The sequence below is a fragment of the Genypterus blacodes genome, unplaced genomic scaffold (genome assembly GCF_046128005.1).
Source record: "Genypterus blacodes isolate CSIRO-AG114 ecotype Tasmania unplaced genomic scaffold, CSIRO-AGI_Gbla_v1 ptg000039l_1, whole genome shotgun sequence".
In the NCBI taxonomy this organism is placed as follows: Eukaryota; Metazoa; Chordata; class Actinopteri; order Ophidiiformes; family Ophidiidae; genus Genypterus; species Genypterus blacodes.
Genome location: NW_027466852.1, coordinates 6,578,060 through 6,593,962, shown reverse-complemented (window position 1 = coordinate 6,593,962; position 15,903 = coordinate 6,578,060). Strand labels below are relative to the sequence as shown.

The following is a 15,903-nucleotide window of genomic DNA, read 5'->3' as shown; positions in this document are numbered from 1 at the left end:
TACTTTTCACACAATAGAAAGCTTGAGCACAAAACTTTCACTGATCAGTGAATGTCACGTCAAGTTGTGATAATATTTTTTTAATTTCAATATTTACTGTGTGTTTTGAATCAAAGGAGCTAGATATTTTTCTAACTTTAACATAAAAAGACAACAGTCTTACATTCTCTTTTAAATGGTTGTTCTCAGCTCACACCTTAGCTTTGGCATAGAGTGCAGCAATCTGTTCTCTGAAGTAGTTACGAAGCTCTGTCCTCTTGGCCTTCAGCGTGGGTGTCAGCAGGCCGTTCTGGATAGAAAACATCTCTGGATGCAGTGCGATATCCTTCACCTGCAGGAGACAAAGATGGAGGAAAGTGCTAAGAGTGGAAAGAATAATTGAGGGATAAAGAATGGGAGGGGGTTGCTCCACCTGAAGCAGAATGTGAAGGCAAACATGGCTATAATCACCTGCTCAAAAGACTTGAGTCCAGCTTCCTTTCCCAGTCTGAGGATGTCCTGCAGAATGGCATACTTCACATTCTAAAACATTCAGAAAGGTCTTAGTTAAGTTGGGTCACGGTCAGTAAGTGGGGCTGTGGTTTGGTTCGCTAATGGGGATGAATCTCACCATGTTACTGCAGAGTTCAGAGTATGATCCTTCAAAGCCTCTCTTCTTGGCCCAGCCCAGTGCCATGTCAGGATCAGGAACCACAATGGCCACCAAGCAAGCCTGACAAAAGACAATGTGGGTCAAATCAGTACCACACTGATAATTTGACTGTGACTCTGAGATACAAGCATGTTAATTCTTTTGAAATCAATTATTGCAACTTAAACGCTCCATTCGTGCTTTGGTTTCTGTTAAACTTAAGAAATAAGAACTTGCATACCACAAATACACTTGTGCTCTCATCATAGGGGTCAAAAGAAGCATTAATTACTGCTCCATATGATAAATGTCAAACTAGTTACCTGTAGGCTGTCACCATGGATGAATATCTGAGCTATCGGCGCACTCTGGATGTAGATGTTCTCTATTTTCTCAGGGGCAATGTATTCTCCTTGTGCCAGCTTGAACATGTGCTTCTTTCTGTCAATGACCTTCAGAGTTCCATTCTACACACACACACACACACACACACACACACACACACACACACACACACACACACACACACACACACAGAGGCACACACACACACACACACACACACACACAGACACACACACTCCAAAATGGTAAATGGCCACTAACGACAAATCCACATGAATTAGCTCCAGATCCTGAACAGTCACTTACAGGAAGCCATTTCCCAATGTCACCAGTGTGGAGCCATCCGTCCTTGTCGATTGCCTCTGCTGTTTTCTCAGGGTCATTCAGGTAACCCTGAAAAACGTTTGGTCCTTTCACACACACCTAGAACGAGAGATGATGATGATGATTAATTGGCTGAATGGGACCTGAATATGATATCCGAATGAAACAACAGACCCCTCTGACACCCATGTATGTATTGGTGTTATTTGTAAATCTATCTTTGATTAAATTAGGGTGAGAGAAGAAATCAGGAGAGGTAGAGTCAAGGAGAGTTTGTTCTGTTCAGATTGCTCTCTCCTTCCTATCCTTGCTCTCCCGTCCTCAGCAAATTCCTTGATAGAAAAGAGGTATAGTGTATATTTATTAAAGTTGAATTGTGTTGTATCTTAAGACTGGTTTGAGGTTGAGTGAGGCTATCCCTATTTTAAACAAAAATGTTTTGAATAACTTTTTAAAATAATAATAATAATTATAATAATAATTTTTTTGTCCTTTCTTGGGGATATGGTGAGGGTTGTATGCCTCTCTCCTCACCTCTCCCTCTCCATTAGCTGCCAGGTAATTCATTTCAGCTACATCCACCAGTTTCATCAAGTTGCAGGGCAGTGGGGGTCCAACGTGACCTGAATATAAACAGGAATCACATTTCAGTTTCACCAATACAGAATTGTGAAGATTGCACACAGCGGCCATTAGGCATCAGAATGCACAATTGTAGTGGTTGCTTGACGTTCTATTACCTGCTGTCCAGTCTCCTGGCATTGACATGGTGCATCCAGCAGTGCATTCAGTCTGACCATAGGCCTCATAAAACTGGAGTGAGGGACATGATAGAGACGTTACTGTTACAGACAGTGAGGACAAACCTCAAACACTAGAGGTGCAGAGGGCCATACTGACCTGACAGCCTAGAGCCACCCGTAGGAAGGTGAGGACGGTCGGGGACACCGGTGCTGCTCCAGTGATCATGAGCCTCACACGACCACCCAGGCTTGCCTGACACGAAAGACTCAAAACTGTCAAACCGGACTTGTATGTTCTATGCAATGCATGTAACACAGTGCTTCAGTAGTTCACCTGTATTTTTCTGAAGATGAGTTTATCCCACATGCTATCCTGTCTGACCACACCCCTGCGAAGCTCTGCCTCCTTCTTGCTATAAGCCAAATCCAGCAGCCATCGCTTCAGAGGAGTATTGGCTTGACCATATACCTGTGGAGAATTCACATCACTAATCTTAGAAGCCTAGTTTACAAACCGAGAGTAAGCAGAGGAATAAGCTTAAACCTTAAGAGTAAACAATCAGAACACAATTCATCAGTATCTTAACGTAGTCTGACCCCATCAAAAATGCGGTTGAGGAGACGTGGGACCACAGAAAAAGTTGTTGGCTGCAGTGTTTTCATATCATCCATCAAAAGACGAATGTCCCCCTGGAAGAAACCAATGCGGCCTCCATTGATGAAGATGGAACCCTGAGGAGAAAAGAGAGCAGAATAAATCCCCTACTCGAAGAAACGTTATTCATTCACATGGTAAAACGACACAATACATACCTGTGAAACCCTCTCAAACATGTGTGCAAGAGGAAGATATGATATATAAATATCATGGTCGTTCAGCTTGCAGTTCTGTGGAAGACACAAAAACACATGCACTTCAACAGGTTGAGCACGGCGTACCTCAACTAACCTTTCAAACACGTGAGCCAGAGGGAGGAAGGAGATGAGCACCTCATTACTGCTGCCCGGCCCCCCACCCCACACACACACACAGACACACACAGGGCTGGAATGGAAGAAGAGAGGCAAAAGGAAAGAGAAAAGAGGAAAGACAAGAGGAAATTCAAATAGAAAATGAGGTGAAAAGGTGCATCACCTGGATCGTTTAATCAAGCTCAGTCAAGATGTTTAATACTCGAAACATTTGACACAGAACATTTGTGTAGAGAAGTAAAGAAACAAGTTCAGAAGTTGAAAGCCATAAGAGTTGTGACAGAACAGAGAGAAACTGATCCCCACACTGGAGCGGCAGAACCACTCAATCTTTAACAGATAATCAAAACTGGCAACACATTTTGTTGACAAACTGAAAAAGTTCAAATGCTGTTTTTGTTTTACCTCCAACACTCTAAGGACAGCTGCCAGGTTGGAGATGACATTTCCGTGAGTGAGCATTGCACCTTTGGGGTTTCCTGAAAGGAAAATCAAACCTAAGTAAATAAAGAAATAATCAACCATATTGCCAAATGGTTAAAGTCATGCTTTATAATGAGTCCAGCAATCACCTGTGGTTCCAGATGTGAAGCAGACGAGTGCAAGATCCTCTGGTTTAGGCGGCTGTAAACACACCACATCTATATTAATGAGCGTGAATTCCTCGTTGCATTACAACTTTAATTCTAATCTCATTCCATTGATATTCAAAGTCATATTTTTAAATGATTTTCTTTATTTCATCTACAGTTCTTATTCACCACTGGTTCCTGGTGGTGGTCTTTGCCAAATGCCTGCAACAAACAAAACACACAGAGGATTAAAAGTGCGGCCATGACACACAACGCCTGAATTCCCATTTAGGAACATCTAGAACTGAATGAAACGATATACAAGATAGAGCAAAGATTAGTTTTTCTCAAATACCTCAAACTCCTTCAAGCTCAGAATCTCAACACCACTCTGCTGTCCCTGGGTCACCAGTTCGTCATCAAAGGCCTCCATGATGGCGATCCTCTTTACACTGCGTGTCTTACTGTCAATACTCTGCAGAATGAGCTGAGCCTTTTCAGGAACATCGCAGATCACTGTTGAGATGCTGGCTGGGGAAGCAAAGGCCCAAAATTAACCACCACTTGTTTTTACATATCAGCACCACTGCATGTCTTACAGTATAACGGGTAAAGGTGCCCTGTGTTGCTGCTGCTGTACCTTTTTCAATGACGTAGCTGATGGCCTCTGTGCCCAGCGTGTCATACAGCGGGACGACCACCAGGGAGTACGTGTGACAAGCCAGCTCTGAAATGGTCCACTGCAATAGAAGAAACACAAAATACAGATCAACAATACTGCCAGAAGGGCTGAGGAGCAACAGTTTTTAAAGGAGAAGATTTAGAAAAAGTGTATAAAGATACAGTAATGCACGCGTGTGTTTATGTCACCTCCGGTCTGTTCTGGGAGAAGACACCGATGAACTTGTCTCCAGTGTTAGAGTGTCCTTTGTAGAGGAGAGCAGAGCCGAGGCTCTCTGCTCTGTCTACCACCTGCATGAAAGAAAATAAAACAAAGTTTGCTTTTTAATATAAATTGTTTGAAACAGATGTAGATGTAGATGAACATCGTACACAACTATATGAAACAAAATTGTTGTACGATGTTTATCTACACATTGTGGTCTCACCTGTTTGTAAGACTGCCACTCATATGGCTGGTTGGCTTTCCTCCATCCGACACAAGGCCCGTCTTCTATGAGGGGGAGAAATCAAGCACACTTTTTATCTGCGCCCCACATTAAAGTCTAAATCCTTTTGTTCAAATTGAACAAAATTTAACCAACACACATATAAGAGAAAATAGCTCACTTGATACTCTGAGCCCTCGAATGAACATTTCATAGATGGTCAGAGCATCACTGTAGTAATGTGTCAAGAGCTCCTTGCTTGAGTGAATCAGTGCCGGCCTTCTTACGCCTTCACCACCCTACAACACAAAACAAAACAGTTTACACATAGGCACACAGTTAACAGTTGTTAAATGTGTGTTTATGTGTTCACTATCACGGAAATTCATTAATCTGATGGTGAATAAAGAATTGAAGTTGATCTTTGTCTTTCTTATCGTTTATTTCTGAGAAGGAATCAAAGTTCTGCAGGGTCTGAACAGCTCAAGCAGCTGAGAGGGCAGGGCTCACAAGGGTGGGGGTTCAGAGCTGTGGGTAAGGTCAGGGAGTGGAATGTGAGCTTGCAGTACCTAGTTTATGATAACGTTGTAACAGAAGACACTTGTGCGACAACATCTCAACATATGAGGACAGTGCTTCATAAATTTCATATCAGTGTGAGAAGTTTCAGTTACACAGTTTCTGCAATTGTAAGAGCACACAATGCTGTTATTCCCCATAAATGTAAGAATGCAATGCACAGTGTTTTTCCATGACACTATCATTTGCAGATCTCAAAGGAGGGGAGTTATTATTTGGCCTATGAGTATCTCCCATCCTTTTCTGAACATGACTTGTTTTTGTGCCCAAGCACAACCAGATTGTTTGCAATTTCTGCCAAAATCCACAATCCATGTGAAGTAACTGATGCTGAACCCGTGGGTATTACCTCTTGAGTGACCTGTAAAACGGTCAAGCAAGTAACAAGTAGCTAATGAGTCAAGTAAAAACACATTCGACTATAATATATTGCAATTAACTTTGAAGAGGATTTGATCTGCCACGACCGTTGTTAATCCAGTCTGGTCAGAGAGGAAATTGACACCACAGTGAGAAAGAATGGTGCAAATATATTAGCTTGCTAAATATATATAGCTTTATTGACACACACACACACGCACACAGCACTGCAAGTGAATCAGGTCATATTTTGCACACAATCAATAAGAACCGCATCAAACGAAGCAGGCATAGACTCACCAAAACATTTTAAATAGGCCTGATCACTTACATGCACATTACACATAAGTAACTTATCTCGTCCGGTCTGGCAATGAGACCCCCCCTCCCCCCAGTGGGGTCCGAACATGGAGTCTCCCTTAGAACCACCCGACACGCTCGCTGCAGCCGACATGACGGTGATGGCAGCTTCGTGTAGCACAACAAAAGCACTTTCCCATCCCTCGCTACCTAACGGAGGCACCCAGCCTCCCCTTCAAAGGCAGAAAAGGCTCCCCCATTCAGCGGTCCTAACTGCCGTTAAACACTAAAAGTTGCTAACAGCACCCAGCACCACAACCGCAGCCGCGGGCACAAGTTCAGTCTCTCTCCCTCTCTGCCGTTCAATACAGACATTGATCTCCACGCCATTTATCCCACCACCCAACATAGGTCAGAGCAACCAGTTCATCAGTTCACAGTTCACTCACTACAATATTTCACCTGTAATTGAGCTGAAGCTGCAGCTCAATGTGACAAATACCAAATCAAAGAGTTATGAGGGAAATGGTTTAAAATGGATTCAGTTGGTAAAATGACCATCCACAGGAGCTAATTACTCTGTCATTCTTCCCAGAATAGAAGGACAAATATGCATGTATTGTAGGATCACATACTCAGGAAACATTACAATGCATTCAATATCAACTAATCAAACAGATCACTTACCTGCACCACCACAGACTGTGCATTCAGGTTGCATATCGGTGTGATGTGCGTGAGTCGGGAAGTCAAACCGATTCTTGCTCTCAGCATCATGGCAATCTTGGGTTCTTGTCTGATCTCGAAAAAGGTCTTCCAACGATGCTACTGTAATGGTGTCCTAACTAGCAGAAACACAGACTCTAGAGCTTTGGAGTGCAGATGTGAGTTTGTCAATTTAATCCAGAAGGAGGAGAAGGAGGCGGCTGATGTCAGATGATGGAGTTGCAACAAAGTTTCCCATTCACATTCTTCCTGGATGAGCCACTGTACACCTTCGGCACACGTACATCATCCCTCTGCCTCCCCTCATTTGTATTGAAAGAGATGATAAGTAATTCAAGGAAATTTTAAATTTTAGTAACCTGTAATGTAGCATCATTACGGTGTACATTATCATGAGTTCGGATGGCATCACTACTGCACTTTGGTTTGTTGGATGACATCACTACTGTACTTTGTTCGTTGGATGACATCACTTTGTTAGCGTGATGTGACACTGTTTTTTTTTTTTACAAGTTACAGCTGAATGGCCACTGACTTTGTAATTTTGTGTTTTCAAATTAAGAAGTATAAAGGAAAGTTACCTGAGAAGTGACGCAGCTATGCCGAAGGGCCAACAGCATGCCACAATATTGACCAGATATTGTGGTATCTGGAACCAGTTGGTGTTGGTACCTGCGTCAACACCAACTGCATGTTCAGGTCGGATGCCAGTTTGAGGGCCTTTGGTCTGGAGGAAAAATAGATTTTCTCTCTTTGCATCACCTCATCACCAAATCCTGGGTTACTAAGACATAGTGTCCACTTCAGCAACAGCACAGACTATCAAGCTATGGGCGACGTGGTTGTGAGTGGTCGAGCAGTTGTGAAGGTATTGGAGGTTCCAGGGTCGATTCCAGACTCCTTAGGGAGCATGTCAAAGTGTTGTCGAGCGAGACACTGAACCACTAACTGCTCCTGATGTCCAAGTCAAGTTGATCTATATAGCCCAATATCGCAAAAATGTCTCAAAGGGCTTTCCAGACCCACAAGATCAGGAAAATTCCCGACCCAGCCCAAAGCTCTCAAGGAAGACGGGGAAAAACTCCAGAGAAAACCTAAATGGATGACGAAAAAATGAAGAAAACCTTGGGAGAGGCAATTCCATGAGAGATTCCCTCTCCACGAATGGCTCAGTGTGCAATACAAACTTCAAGTGGGATTATACAGAAGTACAGAGGGCATGCAGGGCAAAACACATAAAAGGCATGCATTGGGAAATGGCATGCAAGACAGGGACGAGGGAGAGAGAGACAGGGAGAGGGAGAGAGGGACAGAGAGATGATGAGAAAGGTAAAGCACAGTAAAAATGTGTATATGCAGGTTCATGCAGGTAGTTGAAGATGTCGCAGGTCAGTTAAGTCCATTCCGTTTGGAGTTAGGATGACACTTTGTAATAGTTAAGTAAGTACAGAAGGAAGAGGAGGAGGTTTGTCTAACATCAGGCGATATGAAGTCGCCACACAGTTTCCTTCCTACATTGTTGTTCCTGAATGAGCCGCTGAATGTTCTGTACTTGTTCTACTTATATAGCGCTTTTATCCAAAGCGCGTTACAATGACCTCACATTCACCCCTTAACACACTGATTGTAGGTAGGACATGCAGGAGGAAACCTTAGGAGCAGTCAGGGTTCAGAGTCGACAATATTTTGACAGGCTCTCACTGAGGAACCTCGACTCGAACCAGGAATCTTCCTATTCCTAGACAAGTCCACCTTAAGTATTTCACCTTAATCACCCACACCCCCCTTCTCTATGTTTCCATTTGCATGGTGGCTCGTCCACTATCGCCTGACACTATGTAAGCATTCATGTACATACATTTACCCTGTGGTTAATTTGAGAGCAAGGCCTGCTGTTTGAACCTTGTTCTGCTCTGTAAGCAAGAAATTGTGTTTGTGCCGCTGCCTTTCTGTCCAATGAAAAATGATATTATGTTTTGATTCAGAATATCGATTTTAACTTTGGACCAAGACCATAACAAAGTTTCAATAACTTTGGGATCACAATCGTTTACTGCATAACAAATCCTTGCTAGCACACCAAAACATTCCATCTCCTTTGCATATGTGTTAAACGTCCTCACTGGGATGTTAGGAAAGACTGCACAATTGCCCTTTCCATCTGCCCAACAACATACGTACAGTACATCAATAGCACACTTATAAATGGACAATACCTTGAAATAAAGTTTAAAGAAGCTCTATGCAACATTTCCCAGCAATTTTTTTCCATCTAACCTTGAAATGACGTCTTTAGACAGACAAATACATGAAACCAATGAATAACATTCATAAGATCACAAAGTATCAAAATCCTTGGGAAACCAAAGAACAGCCTTCCAATTGTCACAATAACCACAACTGTTGCCATCTTGTGTGACTGGATGTTACATTTTATGCACCCTGTCCAACTTGCCATGAGAAACCTGCCTCATGTTAAAGAATTCACCACAAAACACTCACCAAAAATGTTCTGTGAACTATCGGCCTGCTTAGAGGGCAGCATTAATGTTATTACTTCCAAATGTATTTTATTAATACTGGGACTCACAGCACACTGAGGCCAAATGTTAGTTTGTAATGTTTTCTCATGCTTTGTTTGCAATCAGCAGATTTACTCAGTAACCCAGATGACATAAGTAAGTAAATTCTTATAATATATTTAGAAATACAGTATACCAACATTATATGTTATTTCAGCAACTTTTATTATTTTTTGCTTTAAATTCCAACAACATTGCTTACAACAACAGCTTAGCTATCACTTTTGCCCGGAGCTGCAAAGAGGTTCACATCAAGGCCAAACGAAGACAAAAGAACACAGTTAGTTTTTTCAGTTAAATGACAGTAATTTGACTATTTCCTCTTACATTTACCCTGAACTCATCACTGTCTGAAACTATTCTCAGAGTTGTGTTGACAGCACACAACAGCCAAACCGAGCAAAGCCAGGCATGTTGACTGACAGACCAAGACCACAGACCAAGAGACAAAAGCAAGAGACAGGGACCTCAGCGTCCTTTGGCTCAAAATCATCTTGGTACCAGAAGTGTCAAGATCCTGAATGCAGGAGTTTCAGATTCTCAAGTAAGACATGACTGTGTTACTTCTCATTCACACTCAGCTCATTTGTCTATGAGCCAATAAACTTTAACTTGGAGGTGATACAAGACTTTCTCCTTTCGACAACACGCCCACTGATCAACAGTGAATGTTGAAATCATTGAACAAAGCTGAAATAACATTTCAAATCTCAATATTCACTGTGTGTTGTGAATGGCCCAGTTTCTATATTCAGTAAGAAAAGACAACAGCTCCGTTTGATTGAAGTATAAAGACAGCTGGTCAAAGTGACCTTATTTTGGGCCATTGATTACCAATCTAGAAAATAAACGGTAACAAAGAACTTGAACTGTCAAGGAATGACTGACATTAAAGTAGAACCTGTGAACACAGATGACAATTTCTTTAACACCACTGAATGCTTTAACACAAAACTTTCACTGGTCAGTGAATGTCATAAAGCTGTGATAACATTTTAACAAGAGCCGGCTCGCAAGCCGCACATCAGCCGGCAAAGAGCTGCATGCGACTCGCAAGCCACGTGTTCGCCACCCCTGAACTACACCCTAAAATGGTTGACTGCTTGCTGATTGACTTCACTCTTCTCTTTTTAATGATAGTTCTCAGCTCACATCTTAACTTTGGCATAGAGTGCAGCAATCTGTTCTCTGAAGTAGTTACGAAGCTCTGTCCTCTTGGCCTTCAGCGTGGGTGTCAGCAGGCCGTTCTGGATAGAAAACATCTCTGGATGTAGTTCAATTTCCCTCACCTGCAGGAAACAAAGATGGAGCAAAGTGCTAAGAGTGGAAAGAATAATTGAGGTATAAAGATTGGGAGGGGGTTGCTCCACCTGAAGCAGAATGTGAAGGCAAACATGGCTATGATCACCTGCTCAAAAGACTTGAGTCCAGCTTCCTTTCCCAATCTCAGGATGTCCTGCAGAATAGCGTTCTTCACATTCTACAACATTCAGAAACACCTTACTTAAGTGGGTTCACACTAAGTAAGTAAATGGGGCTGTGGTTTGGTTTGCTAAGGGGGATGAATCTCACCATGTTACTGCAGAGCTCAGAGTACGATCCTTCAAAGCCTCTCATCTTGGCCCAACCCGGTAAAATGTCAGGATCAGGCACCATAATGCCCACCAAGCAAGCCTGACAAAGACAATGTGCGTCAAATCCGCTCAGGAGAGATACAAGGACATTTATTCTTTTGAGCTCATTTATTGTACCTAAACGCTCTATAGGTGCTTTTTCCTACGAAACAGCTGGACCTCTGAAAGTTTAAAGGTTTGACTTTGAACTTAAAGATCAGCCATTGCATACTACATAATGAAGTTATGCTTTCACTATAGAAGTCAAAGGAGGCATTGATTACCACTCCATTACATTTACATGTTGCGCTGTCACTCTTAGCGTTTAGAAACTTCACATCCAACATTGATGCTACATATACAAGCCACTACTGTCTTGATGCCCAGTTTGTTTGCCTCACCTACATGAAATACATTGGTTCCTTGGGAAAGAACAATCATAGACACAAAAGAGTATCTTAGAAAAATGTGTGGCTGCCTAGTCAAGCAAGATTTGACAGGCACATGCAAGACAGCTTCATCAACAAAAATTTTGTATCAACACACAGCTTTTTCCTTCTTTTAAGTTTTCAAGAGTTAAAGCAGTGGTTCCCAAACTTTTTGTTTTGCTTATATAGATCAAAAGTTTTTCTGCTGTATTTGGTATCTGGACAGTCAATCTGAGGTTTTCACAGAAAACCTTTATGGTTTAAGTAAATCAGGGAAACACATGCACTCCCTCTACTGCAGCATCCAGCAACACTCAACAGTCAGACTGAATCTCTCTTGCTTCTCAAGTACATTTAAGGTCAGATGCACAATCCCCAAAGTTTCCATTAAAAACTGAATGTTATGTGCCCTTGATATCCCCAAAACATATAACATACATTACTCATTCACGTAGCAATCACTTTTTCTGAACTTAAACACGTACAAACAAACAAACACAACACATCCCTGTGCAACCCTCTCTAACATGTGTGCAAGAGGGAGATACGATATAAGAATATCATGTACGTCCAGCTTGCAGTGTATCTGTGGAGGACACACAAAAACACTTGCACTTATGCAGGATGAGCACGGTGCACCTCAACTACCCTTTCCCAAATGTGAGCCAGAAGGATGGAGATGAGCTCTTGCAGTCTGCACTGAACCCCCACACACACAGGGATGGGAAGGGAGGAAAAGAAGCAAGAGGAAAGACAGGAAAGAAGAAAAGGAAATATGGGAAATTCAAATCAAAGTCAAAGAGGTGCATCAAGCTGGATAATCTATTACTTAAAGCTCTGCCAAGCAGTTTAATATGCAAAAAAAAAAGCAATACAGGACATTTGGGTAGAGATGAAGCGGTAAGAAGCAAGTTCAGAAGCTGAAAGACACCAAAGCTTTAAGAGAACAGAGAGAAACTGATTCTCACACTAGAGAGGCAGAACCACAGAATTAGTGGTGACACATTTGTTTTTGTTTTACCTCTGTTATGCTAAGGAAAGCTGCTGTGTTTGCAATGACATTTCTGTGAGTAATCATTGCACCTTTGGGGTCTCCTGAAAGGAAGGAAAAATAATAATTAGTCAAATAAAACAATAATAAAACATAATGCCAAATGGTTTAAGTCATGCTTTGTAATGAGTCCTGCACTCACCTGTAGTTCCAGATGTGAAGCAGAGTGCAAGATCCTCTGGTTTAGGTGGCTGTAAACACACCACAAATCTGTATTCATGTGTGTGAATTTCTCGTGCATTCAAAATGTAATTCTGACACCATTCAATTTAATAAGTAATATATTCAAAGTCAATTTCTTTATTTTATCTACAGTTCCTATTCACCACTACTTCCTGGTGATGGTCTTTGACAAATGCCTGCAACAAACAAAACACACAGAGGATTCAAAGTGAGGCCATGACACACAGCGCCTGAATTCCCATTTAGGAACATCTAGAACTGAGTGAAACGATACAATGAATGTTACAATTGTTTTTTCAAATATTCACCTCAAACTCCTTCAAGCTCAGAATCTCAACACCACTCTGCTGTGCGTGGGTCACCAGCTCGTCATCAAAGGCCTCCATGATGGCGATCCTCTTTACACTGCGTGATTTCCCATCGATACACTGCAGAATGAGCTGAGCTTTTTCGGGAACATCGCAGATCACTGTTGAGATGCTGGCTGGGGAAGCAAAGGCCCAAAATTAACCACCACTTGTTTTTACATATCAGCACCACTGCAGGTCTTACAGAATAACTGTTAAAGGTGCCCTGTGTTGCTGCTGCTGTACCTTTTTCAATGACGTAGCCGATGGCCTCTGTGCCCAGAGTATCATACAGCGGGACGACCACCAGGGAGTACGTGTGACAAGCCAGCTCTGAAATGGTCCACTGCAATAGAAGAAACACAAAATACAGATCAACAATACTGACTGGCAGTAGGGCTGAGGAACAATTACAATATTTTAAGGGGAAGACTGAGAAAAAGTTTGTAAAAACACAGTAATGTACATGTGTGTGTTTATGCTACCTCCGGTCTGTTCTGGGAGAAGATAGCGATGCACTTGTCTCCTGTGTGACAATGTCCTTTGTGGAGGAGAGCAGAGCCGAGGCTCTCAGCTCTGTCTGCCACCTGCATGGAAGAAACTGAAACAACGTTTGCTTTGTAATATATGTTGCTTCAGATAGTCGTGTACGATGTTCATCTACACATTGTAGCGTCACCTGTTTGTAAGACTGCCACTCATACGGCTGGTTGGCTTTCCTCCATCCAACACAAGGCCCGTCGTCTATGAGGGTGAGAAAGCTAACATTTTATCTGCACCTCACATTGAATAGTCAATCCTTTTGTTCAAATTGTTTTTCACCAACACACATATATAGCAAAAGAACTCACTTGATACTCTGAGCCCTCGCAGGAACACCTCATACATTGTCAGAGCATCACTGTAGTAGTGTGTCGAGAGCTTCTCACTTGAGTCAATCAATACAGACCTTCTCACACCTTCTCTGCCCTACCAGACAAAAGAGACATCAAAAACATTTTGAACTGGTGACTTAACACATTATTTTAAGATTTCAAAGGAGAGGAGTTATATTTGGACAAAATCTTCCTCCCATTTTATTGTGGCCATGATCAGTTTTTGTCCCCAAGCACGACTAGATTGTTTGCAATTTCAACCAAATTCCACAGTCCTTGTTGCGATGTGAAGTAACTGCTGCTTAACCGGTGGATATTTAGCTGTTGAGGGGCCTGTAACACGGCAAAAGAAGTGTTAATGAGTCAAGTGAAAACACACTGTGCTCTCCAACTGAGTTTGTATGCACTCATCATTGTTCCACTAGAACATTATATATATTACACCTGTTGCACTTGTGAGTCTTTGAGGCGCTCAGGCTGCAGCTTAGTGTGAGCCAAATACTGGGAGTTGGGAAGAACAAAGAACCCAGCTAGTGAATGATGAGATATTAACACTAACCCCGAATCTACCTGCATCAACACAGACACAGTAAACTGATTCTGGAGCTCAGCATCACAATAATGCTCGGCTGCTATGATGTAGCCTGATCTAAAAAATGTTTCAAGACAAATACATTAAAAATGATGAAGTAATAATAAAAATAATTATAACTATGCTATAGTAACGATGGCCTGGCCAGCAGAATCACAGATGATCAAGCTTTGGAATGAGGTGAGTTTGTTAGTTTAATACAGGAGAAGGAGGGGAAGGAAGGGGGAGTAGGAGGTTTGTCTAAGGTCAGGGGAGGAAGTTTCAACAAAGTTTCCCATTCACATTCCTGAATCAGCCAAAATACACCCTTAGCGTCCCCAGGTCACGCTCTTCCATCTTCTAAGCATTGTAAGAGATAGTTAGTGGATGGAACAACCTGCATACGCACAGATAAAATGCGCTACTGTATTGATTCTTCTGAACCCAGTCTGGTGCAGGCTGGAAGCCTAATCTTGCTGCACGTCATCCTCTGCTACCGCCCTTATACACTCTTCTCTCCCAGCCAAGATCTCAAAGATCACCAAAAACCCTGTGGTACATAATACTTTCATGATTTGGTACCAATTCAGGACACTGAACTTTGAAAACTTTAAATTTCCAAACGCAGTCTGCAACAACCACATATTGCCTCCCTCATTTTTGGACTCTTCCTTCACAGTATGGCATCATAAAGGCATACAGTATTTCTCTGATTTGTATTCAGATGGTATTTTGAACAGCTTTCAGCATTCTCTTTAAAGAGTTTTAAATACTGCTTTAAAAAATTCCGGGCTGCTCCTAGAGAGCTAGTTGACGTGTTGTTGAGCAAGACACTTAACCCCTAATTGCTCCTGATGTACAGGTTGGTGTAATGGAAAAATATTTATTATGAAACGTTGTGTACTCTTACTTTCTATATTGTAACATTGTGTACTCTTGCTCTCTACAATTTTCATGAACTGTAAAACCGAAACCTCTCCCACCGATACGAAACAATGAAGCACTGTCCTTGACTGTTAAAATGATCTCATACAGGGGTCTTCAGGTTTACATTTTTATCACCTTAAACTCCCTCACCTGGCCCACAGCTCTGGACCCCCACCTTTCTTAAGTAATGAACATAAGTCAGGGTCTTCTTTGCCTGTTCCTACACTATGCTCGAGCTGTTCAGACCCTACAAGCCTTTCATTCCTTCTCAGAAATAAACAACAAGAAAGACAATATCAACTCCAATTCCTTATTCACCATCAGATTAATACATTTCCATGACAGTTGGAGCCTGGCATGGTATGCCATCAGTGTGTGAATGGGTGAATGTAAGGTTCATGTAAAGCGCTATGTAAGTACAGAAGGCATATTGTGACAGATACACCAAAACTGACAAACTTACCTCTATTTCCACTGACTGCTGGTTCAGGTCACACAGTGGTTTGAGGGCTTTTGGCCGGGACCCCAACCAGTAGGTGGTGCGGACGGCAAAGGCACCCATGCCTATGAGGGCAGTGATGGGAAAATTCTGGACATACTGCCAAATATTGTCCAGATTCGGAACCTGCAACTGTCTCAGAACGTGCAGAGCCTGCATGGCTGTT

The 15,903-nt window shown here is 42.2% G+C and overlaps 2 protein-coding genes across 5 annotated transcripts in view; one reads left to right on the top strand and one right to left on the bottom strand.

The window, feature by feature from the left end:
• The window catches only part of fabp2 (fatty acid binding protein 2, intestinal), a 154,088-nt gene that overhangs the window by 50,641 nt on the left and 87,544 nt on the right, over window positions 1–15,903 (top strand). The gene's annotated exons all lie outside the window — the stretch shown is intronic.
• Window positions 191–15,896, bottom strand: LOC142996710 (long-chain-fatty-acid--CoA ligase 1-like). 4 transcript variants are annotated; one of them, XM_076147735.1, is made up of 20 exons: window positions 15,702–15,896; window positions 13,717–13,834; window positions 13,545–13,609; window positions 4,458–4,559; window positions 4,228–4,327; window positions 3,943–4,118; window positions 3,777–3,809; window positions 3,588–3,639; window positions 3,421–3,494; window positions 2,857–2,931; window positions 2,641–2,775; window positions 2,378–2,512; window positions 2,201–2,296; window positions 2,041–2,113; window positions 1,835–1,923; window positions 1,283–1,399; window positions 955–1,098; window positions 611–712; window positions 451–522; window positions 191–331 (listed from the first exon to the last, which is right to left on the bottom strand). In XM_076147735.1, exons 1-20 carry the CDS (start codon window positions 15,894–15,896, stop codon window positions 191–193), a joined length of 2,094 nt encoding a protein of 697 aa, XP_076003850.1. The 4 variants fall into 4 exon arrangements, with proteins under 4 accessions (XP_076003850.1, XP_076003852.1, XP_076003848.1 ...); XM_076147737.1 differs by lacking the exon at window positions 13,545–13,609 and adding an exon at window positions 4,684–4,761 and having other exon boundaries at window positions 4,458–4,546; XM_076147733.1 differs by lacking the exons at window positions 2,857–2,931; window positions 13,545–13,609; window positions 13,717–13,834 and adding exons at window positions 2,983–3,043; window positions 4,697–4,761; window positions 4,878–4,995 and having other exon boundaries at window positions 3,386–3,494.